The sequence below is a fragment of the Erythrolamprus reginae genome, chromosome 3 (assembly GCF_031021105.1).
Source record: "Erythrolamprus reginae isolate rEryReg1 chromosome 3, rEryReg1.hap1, whole genome shotgun sequence".
NCBI classification, from domain to species: domain Eukaryota; kingdom Metazoa; phylum Chordata; class Lepidosauria; order Squamata; family Dipsadidae; genus Erythrolamprus; species Erythrolamprus reginae.
In genome coordinates, this window is record NC_091952.1 from 202,354,531 (window position 1) to 202,366,554 (window position 12,024).

The 12,024-nt window shown below is 33.7% G+C and overlaps 1 protein-coding gene across 1 annotated transcript in view; it reads right to left on the bottom strand.

The window, feature by feature from the left end:
- Positions 1-6,664: 6,664 nt before the first annotated feature.
- The window catches only part of ANKRD29 (ankyrin repeat domain 29), a 33,830-nt gene continuing 28,470 nt past the window's right edge, over positions 6,665-12,024 (bottom strand). The window contains exons 9-10 of the mRNA XM_070749147.1: positions 10,029-10,127; positions 6,665-7,715 (exon numbers count right to left, since the gene is read on the bottom strand). Of these exons, the coding sequence (XP_070605248.1) occupies positions 7,632-7,715; positions 10,029-10,127 (183 nt within the window). The 3' untranslated portion in view covers positions 6,665-7,631. The remainder of the gene's footprint in view (positions 7,716-10,028; positions 10,128-12,024) is intronic.

A 12,024-nucleotide genomic window follows, 5' to 3' on the forward strand; every position in this document is an offset into this window, starting at 1 on the left:
AGAATAGAAGCTTTAGTTTCTAACACCATGGGAAATTTGTCTTTTCCCATGGTCTTAGGCGACCCCAGGTTGAGAATCACTGCTCTAGGCAGATTTTACATACAGTATTTTCCAATAGTTTTGGTAAACACTGCTAAGTCTGGGTTGCAAAAATCATGACAATTCCAAGATGCCACGAAAGAGTTAATGTTTTCTTTATGTTTGTTCTAATCTAATGGTTGTCCAGATTTTTGTAGAGTTCATCTGGTAGCAATAATTCATCTGCTTGCAAAAGTTTGTATTGACATTCATGAGATTTTTAACAAAAGACAAAGCTTCTGTCTTCTGCATATTTTTATAGAAATGAACCCAGCTGGTTTCAGTGCAGGTTTTTTTTTCTAGGTTATGTATGGGGCCCAAACTGCATGTTCCTGTTCTTAATAGGGTTTTAGGCAGCTCCATCATACCATTGTATGATAGTTTATCAGCTGTGTGATAGGATAGAATAGATTTTACTGGGGTTGCAGCACAGATGAAAATTTGTCCAATATGTTGTTTGTGTACATACTGCTGGCCTATAGTGGCATGGTTAGTGTTGTAATTGTTAGTATTGGATAACAGAAGTTTCTAATCTGAAACTGTCATCTTACTCAGAATGAATAAACAGGATTCAACACCTATGGCAACTAAAGTATTTCACAAACTTCAGAGCCATATGCTGATAGACACATTAATTGCTGAGAGGAAAATCATTATTTTACATATAGTCATTGATTGTCAAGCATAAAAATAAAATAAATAGTATTTAAAATTTCAGGGCTATAGCAAATCTATCCAGTCCTATCTATTTACAAGATTCCCAAATCTTCTGTTTGGAAATATTTAGTACAGAATAGAAGCAGACTTACAATAATTTGATATAGATAATTGTAGCAACGAGACCACTGAAAACCTGCATGAGTATGTTTGGTTGAGGGTAATATCCATGCCCAGAGGATACCAATTTGGAGAAAATTGATTTATGGGATACTTCTTAATTTTTTAATTCCTAGAAATAGCAATATAACACTTGCCCCATTTATATTTAAAAATTAATAATATATATAAAATATCTCCAAAGTATACTTAAAACAAAATAATATTTTAAAAGTATGATTACCATTTTTTTCCTTCAAGTAAAATGAGACTGATGAAATTTTGACATGATGAAAATTCCACAGAGAAATTAACAGTAAGAAAACTTTATCAACTAAAAAGTGAATTCATCCTCCAATGCTGGGTTTATATAATGTTTAGACTGAAATATCAAATGCAAAAACTTGATTGAATGCACCATAATTTCTGAAGTCCGCATAGTGCAGTATAATGGTTTTACTTATAAGATGGAGGGAATTTGGATAAGTGATTTTGGTTCAAAGAATACAAGAGATTAAGGCAGCTATTAAAACACAAGTACTGTAAAACAAAACTGCTGGACATTATTACCAGTATGTACAAACATAGCATGTTTTAGAGACCACCAAAATAATCTTGTGATTTGTTTAATTGAATTTCAACATGGAACTTCTTGACTTTATTGCAAGGACACAGCTATTGTATAGTATTAGCTATATTTTTTAAGGTTCATAGGAGCCCTTTTGCTGTACATTTAACAATCTATTACAGTCTAAGATCAAATATTTATTTATTTATTTTGTCAAACAATTATAGTGTGATAATTTGTACAAATAAAACATTAGATAAGTAATGATAAAAAGTAACAAAAGAAGACAATAGGACAGGGACGGTAGTAGGCACAGTGGTGCGCTTATGCACGCCCCTTACAGACCCCTTAGAAAGGGGGAGAGGTCAATTGTAGATAGTCTAAGGTTAAAAATAACCACATGCAATCAGAATATAGAGAAATTTTATTAATTAGATATAAGTAGTCCTCACATAATGACCACTCATTCAGTGACCACCCAAACCTCAGTGGTGCTGAACAAATGGTAGTTGTCCTGTTGTAGTATTAAGATAGATCCTGACTTAGTCATGGTTGGAATAGATCTATTTAAAAATTAGCACAAGTTAGTATGACTACATTTAAGAAAACTTTTTGGCATTAATATATTGCCATAATGTATATATTTCTCCAATTCTTTGCTGTTTCTATGGGTCAGATACACAGCAAACCCTATACAGTACAGTACATCATCTGTACGGTTTGCTGGGAGGCAGAGGCAGAATTTTCTCCCACTTGTTTTCTTCCCCCAAGACTAAGGTGCATCTTTTACTCTGGTGCGTCTTCGAAAAATATGGTATATGAGATCCCTGCTTAAAGATTTTCAGTGATTTGCTTAACAGTGGCAACTGGAGAGTGCTGGGATTGCCATTTGTAAGTGATGTGGCAATGTAATATTGTGCTTTATAACCATATTGCTTAGCAAGGAAAATTCTGCTCCCAATTACAAGTAGTTTAGCACAGATTACCACCTACTAGTATTATCAGGTCTAAACATAGCAAGCCTTGTGACTTGGGCATAGAATTTAGCAAATATATAGTACTTCTCTGTTGAGAAAAATTCTAAATGCCATTGCTTAGAACAATCTAGCTGTTCTAGATTAGTTGAGAGCATAATTTCTTGTAAGATCTACACCTCAGAAAGACCAATTCTAAAGTTTCACTTTCTTCAGAAGCACTGGAGCATGATCAGTGCAAAGAAGGTGTATGATAATATAGTTTCATTCATAAATGCAGAGGAAAATACTGTAGTGAATTCGGGAAAAGACTGTGACATTGGGAATAGGATAATAGTTTCCGTGATTCATTGGAGCGTTGTATAACCTTGGGGAAGAGTGGAAAACAGCAGACCTTCCAATATATCCATCTGCTTGCAGTTTTGAAAGAGAGGCCAAATATTTTTTTTCAAGTAAATCTGTTTATAATTAGTTACACTGGGATAACAACCAGGATATTGTAGTTAAGCATTTGTGGGTAGGTATATCAGCTTGCTGTTTAAAAAAGCAACCTGAAGTGTTTCGCATTGGGCAGCAAACACTCAATAATTACCTCTTGACCATAATACTAATCCTGTTTAAAGTCTTTTGCAAACTGAAATCCTGGGGCAGAATTTTACTTAAATAATATGGTACAAAGAACCCAGACATTTTTTTTAGTATGTTTGTATTAGACATTCCTAATGAAAAGGCTTCTAAGAAAAACCCTGTGTAATCTAGGTTATACTAGCTACCTAGGCTGCGTTAGATGACATCTATTTTAATGATATTTTTATAGTAAAGTATATAGCTGGTTTGAAACCTTTAGGAAAAAGGACTCACTATCTCAAATCAAATATCAATAAAGATAGTCCTTGACTTACAATAGTTCATTTATTGACCATTCGAATTTACAGCATCCCTGAAAAAAACGTACGACCATTTTTCACACTTACTACCATTGTAGAATTACATGGTTTACTATCAGATGCTTGGTAACTAACTCATATTTATAACGGCTGCAGTGTCCTGAGGTCATGTGATCAGCTTTTGCAATCAAAGTCAATGAGGAACTCAGTTTCACTAAACAAATGTGTTACTAATTTAACAACTTTAGTGATCCACTTAACAAATATGGCAAGAAAAGTCGTAAAATGGGGCAAAACCCACTTAACAAATTTCTCTTAACATACATTTGGGGCTCAACTGTGATCATAAATTGAGGATTACTAGTATGCCCACATTTTTTTGGCCAATTTAAAAACATACTTTTATAATAGATAGGATGATTGAATGCCACAAACCACCAGCATCATTATTAATAATAATGTCTTTGGGATCTATACGTGTCTCACAGGGATAGTGGGTGTATCTGGGAAATATTTAATCTTCTGGTAAAAATATTGGTATGGGGCGAATATCAGTAGGCCAAGTATGAAATATAGTGGAAGTCATGACCTAGTATGTGGAATCATGAGGGGTTTAATAAGAGAAATAGGTTCCGTTATGGAAAGATAGGGAAAATATTGATTTAAAGCTATCAATTCCAGGACCGATTCACCTATTTTTTTTCTCTGGGTTAAACATAATAAAAATCTCCATCTGTTACCCTTACATGTTTCTTATCTTGGTTGCTCTTTTTTGGATACACTCTATTTGTTAATGTATTTCTTAATGTGCTGTGCTCGGAACAGAACACAATATTCCAGGTTTTGCTTAATGAATGCAAACTAGAGAATTATGACTTCTCTTGATCTTCAAACTATATTTGCATGGCTGTAGGGTTGCATGTATTTTCTTTATTTTAATTATTTATTTGCACCTGCATTACACTTTTGGTTTATGTGATCCAAGATGCCCATATCATTTTTAATGTACTGTTACCCTATATGGCTCATCCAATCCTGATGAGTTTGATTTTTTTTCCTGCCCAAACGCAAGACTTTGCATTTATACTTCCCTGAATTCATCTTGCTAGTTTCTATCCAGATACATCTTGGCTGAATCTTGATACTGCCCTTTGAACCTATCCTCTCTATTGTTGATAATCACATAACTAAACTTCATCCAAAGTTATTCTCCTAAATATAGAAACTTATTTTGAAATTGACAAAAATGATTTTCAAAGCGGTGATATAAATTTTGTCCAGCTATATATATATAATACTATGCTGAGAATTATGCTGATGATTCCTTGTGCTGATGTTTCATCTGGTATTAACTTAGCTGTAAATGTGAAAGGAAGACTGCATACTATACAGGAATTTTTGGTTTGCTGTTTGCAATTATCAGATACAGAGACTTTTTAAAGCACATTTTATTCACATCAATGATCCTAATTGGTATTGTCTATATTCAGTAAGACCAATGACCTATAAACTGATCTTCAGTCAATGGCATACCACCAATACACAAAAGCTCATAAATACTAAAAATAAATGCATTGTTTATAATACTGTATATGTATATGTATATTACATGGCTAATATATGTTACGGGGATAAAGACATCCTGGAAGATCAGCACTTGTTTATTTACTGTTTTTAGTACTTCTGCTCAGTGATGGAGAACTTAAGAAATTAGTCTTTGTCCCTAATTATTTTATTGGAGCTTAATGAACTTACAGGGAAAAGGATTCTTTAGATAGCAGTATTTAGTTCTCTGACAAGACATTCATCTATGCACTTAGTCATAAAAAACAGTGTTCCGCATAGCAGAAGGATCATTTGGAAAAAATCCTCATTATGCTGAGCAAGGCCCCATATATCTACCCCAACAATCTATCCTTGAACTTTACTGTGTTTGTCTAACATAGCAATTTAGTAGATGAGAACACTTAAAATGAATATTACAATGTATGAATAATATCCTAAGTTGAGCCAATGCTTTTGGAAAATTAAACCAAATAAATTATAAAAAAGAAAAATGATTACTATTTGATATACAGATGGATGTAAAATTGTTATGTATTAGGAACTATATTACTAATATTGTTTGCTTTATTTTAGGACCACGCAGTAAAAATATGTCTGATAGGATACATACTTATAAATAGACCCACTGAAATAAATGGAATTTAAAATAACTCAAAATTACTTCAATGTAGTCATTTCTCATTGTGAAAATTAAATTCCTTATTTGCTTTTTCATTTGAATTATTACAGCTGCAATAATTGGCAATCCAAAGTTATACCTGTAATAGTAAAAAAAAATTGAGAGACAAAGGTTGACAAAGCAAAGAAGGAAAAGTCTCAACCTGCAAAGAAATGGTAGTTGCAAAATTGTTTAGCTAATTATTACTGATGAATAGTGTATTGATTGATCTGTCACCCTCACTGAAAAAGTAGGCAAGGAGACTTGTTGGGGGGAAAACGATTGCTAGTTTGAGATTTATGATTGTGGGTCAGATAGTTTCATGTGGAAACGATCCAAATATGAACACACTGTTAAGAAAAAATATTTCATTGCAGGTTTTGGAGAATATCTGAAATTTTTCATATTTGTAGGAAAAAGATGAACTATGTTGAATAGTAATGAAATGAATCTCAACAATATTGAATACTATCAGAAACAGAACAGCTTGGGAGATATAAAACACAAAGTTACAAATGTTCAAAAACTTTTTTGAAGGGTTAAAAATATTAAGTTAAAAATGTTGGTGTGAAATGGAAATATGGCAGAACTTGCCAATGCATGGATATATTGAGGAATCAGAAGAAATGATACAAAAAAAATCATGGTATAGAAAAGTCTATACCATGTAGAGAAGTTTAGATATTGCTAATATTATTGTACTAGAACCAAACCAGAGTCCTTCAGGATTGTGCAGCATAGAAGTCAAACAAACAAACAAACAAACAAATAAAATAATAAAGAAACTCGAATGCTTAGTACTAAAACAGAATACAAATATGTAGTAGGCATAATAAAATAGCTGAAATAAAAATGACAAATCCATTCAGTTATAGCTGAATAAAAAATACATAGAAAATAAAGTTATTAGGATTCTGTTTGTTTAAATGGCCAGAGAAGGAAAACAAGAAAAGTAAATAAATCAAAAAATAAAGCATCACATTCAAAATTAATTTAAATAGGGAAGATAATATAACATACTTGGCCAGGATTCTTGAAACAGAAAAGAAGCTTGTTAATGGTATGTCTAGGTAAACATGTCCTAATATGAGAAATGATCATTACACAGAACTGTCTAAATGAAAGTAACTCTATTTAATCCTTATTTCATGTCTTTATTGGCCTGCTACCAATGTACATTCAGCAGATTTTCAAAAACTATTTGGCATCCAATAAATCTGTTTTTAATGCATAAAATGTGTGACAAAAATCAGTCGGTAAATTCTGCTTTTCCAAGATGTAAAAAACATGAATTTACATTATAATTCATAAAAGAAAAATATTATGAGTGATGATTTTACACATGCCTAATGGAAAAAATACACAAAAACCAAAATTACATATGTAACAGGAAATCTGCATAGAAGTCTGAGTCTACGGAGAGGGGCGGCATACAAATCCAATAAATAATAATAATAATTAACAACAATAAATTATACAAAACTAAATTCAGTATTATGTGTGTTTATATCTCTGTGTAAATCTCTCCCTCCCTCCCTCTCTCTCTGTGTAAAATGAAAGTACTGTAGTCTAATCATTGCAAAGAAGCCAGACACGTCATAGGATGCTAACCTATTGAGAGGCACTTATGTATCTCAACATCTATAATAGCCTACAGAAAACAAGCCTATGCAACATATTTTTTTAAAAAATGGTTAGAATAATTGGGATAGTAGGTGACCGGCAAGATATTAAATAGGTGTAACTCCCAGCACCCCTCTAGTTGTTGTAGTTCAGTAACGTTAGGTGAGATATGTTTTCCATACCTGCATTACTACTTATTACAATATTGGAGACAAATTAGGAAATTTACTTCAAAGATACAGTATACTAGAGAGTCTTTTCCTGCTTTTCAGGAAAGCTATGACGTGGAACCCAGCAACTTAAAGCTGGTGACCATAGCAAATTAACAGATCTTAAATCTACCATTCCATGAAGAACCTGACTTCGTTCATAAATACTTGAATTTCAACATTTTTTTCACTTCTAAACTTTGAGACCTAATAGGGACAGGATTCATAGCTGTCTCAAGATGTCAAAGGATATTAACTTTTCCTGTGTTTTGCTCTAGATTGCAGGAGACGTAGAATGCGGTCATTTTTTGTCAGATCAGAAGGCAATTCATTTTTCTGAAACAAGAAACAAATCAATAAAAAGCCAGAAAAATGGCCAACATTAGCTTTAATATTCAAGTTCAAGACACACACCAACAGGATTATTTGCATTCAATTATAGATCACAGGTAATCCTCCACCTATGAATAATGGATAATAATACGGCTGCAAGTAGTGACAACCATTAAGTGAAACAGCCTGGCTTAACTACTACTACCCCCTGATGCCACCATTAAATGAATACAAAAGTCATTAAGCAAAAATGGGGTCTTAGTAGCCTTGCCACCCAGTTGGTTCTGCAATGGAAGGGAAGAAGCAGCAAAAAGTCAAAAACAGAAAGCCGGTGTTTGCTTGCTTATTTGTATCCGGACTATCATTGTGCCTTAGGATTCTTGACAAACTTTTTTTTTTAATGAGAGCATATGCACCAAGACAAATTCCTTGTGTGTCCAATCACATTTGGAAAATAAAGAATTCTGTTCTGTTCTGTTCTGTTCTTTGATCTTGCTAGGCTTTGGGGAAGTCAGCTACTTGCATGATCTCCCTCCCCTTGAAACCCATATTTCTTCAACAAAGTAAACAAAAACTAGGAGAGACAGACTTGTTTGTCTTTCTCTCTCTATCTCCTCCCCCCCCTTTCAGATGTTGAAAATAAACTTTCTTTTCTGCTTCCCAAACTTTTGGAGCTTTTTTCTATCTGTATGACTCCTTTTAGGACCCAGCTTCTGCCATGGCTGTTTGTTGCACATCTGAGCTTTAGCCAATTTTTCTTTTGAGCTGAACTTTTTCTTCAGTTGCTCAATGCAAAAAAGCTGCAGAAAAATTTCCTTCCTAGCAGTCGCTCATCAAGGTCAGTCACTCAGAGATTTTGTCAATCTCTTGCCAGCGTGCAGTAAATTTAGCAAGAGGTGATTAAAGAGGATCAAGGTTAGATGACATACATAGGAAAGTACAGATTATATTTTAATTCCCTGGACTTCTCATTAGCCCTTGGTAAAAATGACCATAATTACCTAGCTGAAATTGTAGTAATGGGTGTGAAGTCAAAATGAATTCATTTTTTTTCTAGAATAAATAATCCACAACATATATTAAAACAATATTTTGTCTTCAATGGCAATATATCTCAAAAGTGCTTCCCAGGTTTATCATGCTTTTTCAGAATTTACATAAGCTTCTGTATGAAGGCAATTATAATGGAATAAATTTCCGTAAAATAGCATGTTTCTTGCTTCCTGAACTAATTCAGGGAGGCTGAAGTTGGGGACAGAAGGAAAATTTGATTTCAGCATTCAGGAGGATAGCTGCTATAAGGCTTATTCCAGATTAGATAAATATATTAAAAGTAGGAAAAGTTGCTGACATTAAGGTGATTAATTTTTCATTAGTAAGATCTCTCCCCATTTAACATGTCTATTGCTTTATAATTTTATCTATAAACCATACCACACACACACACACACACACACACACAAAGTAGTACAAATTGTTGAAACAGTAATTGAAAACGTCTTCTACATTTGGTGGTCTTTAGAAATAACACTATAATGAATGCAAATAACTATTCCCTAAAGTTCTGCCGCCCTCTAGTGGACAGCTCTGTTCTTCAACTGAATTTATGGTAATTAAACAACAAAATAAGAATTGGAATGTCTGTGGAAATCATCTAATCCAGGGGTTTTCAAACCTGGCAACTTTAAAACTTGTGGACTTCAAATCCCAGAATTCTCCAGCAATTCTGGGAGTTGAAGTCCACAAGTCTTAAAGTTTGAAGACCTGATCTAATCCAACTCACTGCTCAAGCAGGACACCCTATATTATTTCTGACAAATGGTTGTCCAATCTCTTCTTAAAAACCTCCAATGATGAAGCACCCACAACTTCTGAAAGCAAGTCATTCCAGTGATTAATTATTTTAATTGTCAGGACATTTCACCTTGTTTCTTGGTTGGTTCTCTCCTTGATTATCCATTGCTTCTTGTCTTGCTTTCTGGTACTTTGGAGAATAGCTTGACACCCTCTTCTTTGTGGCGGCCCCTTAGATATTGGAACACTGCTGCTATATCACCCCTAGTCCTTCTTTTCATTAAACTAAACATACCCAATTCATGCAACAGTTCATATTCTAACTTTCAGTCCCCTACTCATCTCTGGAAAGAGTGCACTCTGCACTCTTTCTAGAGTCTCAACATTGTTTTTATCCATCTTAGATAAAATGCTTTAGATCCATATAAGAATTTTCAGAATGTTTTCCTTAAAAATTTAAAATACTGTACTCAATTGTTTTATAGCTGAAAAAGTGTAGTAAGTGTAAAATAAAGAATGTACCTTATTTTTAAGTATTGGATCTGCTCCTGCTTCTAAGAGTAATGCTACTGCTCTAATATTGCCACCAAGAACTGCTTCATGAAGGGCAGATGTCCCATTCTAGAAAATGCAGAAAAAGTATAAATGCACCCATGTATTACAACTGCTGAGTAACAGCTCAGTTTTTAAAATCCAAATAAGAACAAGCTCCTCCAGAAAAAGAACAAAGTGCAAGCAAACTTTGCATCCAAGCTTTGACAGCTATATCATGAATTGATTTTACAACATTTGAAGACATACTGTAAACCCATTAAAATTCTAGCACAAGACTACACTATAATAGCAATATGAATAGTGTGGACATGAATAATCACTTGTGTTTGGGCCATTGAAATTATAGTAAGGTTTTGATGTATTCAAGTGATGTTCTATGGTACATCTCAGAAGGATGGGTGATGTCATCTCGTAGTGATCATCAGAGGTTTCTGGCCAGGGAAGTCATTCCGGCTTGGGTTTGTAAGGTGAAAATAGTTTGAAAGAAGAGGCAAAAAAATCTTAAACCCCGGATTTGTTTGTATGACGAGGGGTTTGTAAGGCGAGATATCACTCTGTGTGTGTGTGTGTGTGTGCGTGTGTGTGTGCGCGTGTGTATATATACACACACTGTCTTTTAAAAACTGTCTTAAAAAACAAGAACATTATTTTGCATCACAATTTTTGTATCTTCATGCATCTATAAACTCTAAATTATCCATATATATATATATATATATATATATATATATATATATATATATATATATATATTTGTTTTCGTAAATTTTCACGGGTATATGTATGTAGTGGTGGCTGGGTGTGGTTTGAGCCATCAAACCACACCCAGCCACCAGTATTTATAGAAGGAATGCAGCTCAGGTCTCGCAGTGTTCGCCTGAGAAGAAGGACAGAAACACCAGCCTGAAGATGACGAGTGAGACCTCGTCGAAACGTCGCCAGAAATTTCCAAATCCTACACGGGAAGAAACCCGAATATACCAAGACCGTCATACCTGTACCCGTGAAAATCTACGAAAACACACACATATATATATATATATATATATATATATATATATATATATATATACGGTATATATATATATATATATATATGGATAATTTAGAGTTTATAGATGCATGAAGATACAAAAATGGTGATGCAAAATAATGTTCTTGTTTTTTTAAAAGACAGTTTTTTTCAAGAATGTATGTATTTGCATATTTAAGAATTTAGCCAGTGGTGTTCAAAATGGATGGATACTGCAAAATACTATTTCTGATTAACTCAGTGATTTTAGAATTTAAAAGGAAACTCAGTTCCTCCAGATCAGAGGTGGGTTCCTTCCAGTTCACACCAGCTCTATAGAACCAGTAGCAAACCACTGGTGATGTCACAGAACCAGTTCTGTCAGTGCCAATCCATGGATGCCGCCATCTTTTTCGGTTTCATTTGGGGAGGGGGTATTTTTTCTTCTTCTGTGCATGTGCAGAAGTTGAGTTGCTAGCACTGTGCATGCATTGCCATCTTGTTTTGGCTTTTTTTTAAAAAAGCGTACATATGCATGGCTTCGTGGCACAACCAAATGGCGCAGGAAGAAGGGAACTGGCAGCAAGGTAAATTAAAACCAACCCCTGCTTCAGATGGAGGTTAAATTAAACACTGCAGAGAAATAGTAATGGAAGATTGCAAAAAGAAGTGGAAAGGGGTTTTTTTGGACAATCTTAATAAATATGATTTGGGATGCAAGTCAAGTATTGAGAGGATATTTTATGTAGCATAATAGCAAATTTAAAAAATACTAGAGAAAAGCAATTTTAGATCAGATAAAAATTGAATAATTTTAAACTCCCCCCATAAAATAAATTTATTTCACAACAAATTATTTAAAATGGCAGTTACATTTTTTTGATGTAAGAAAATAGAAGTAAAAATGAATTATGTAAATAATTTTAAATTTGCCAACACGAGTATTTTTTG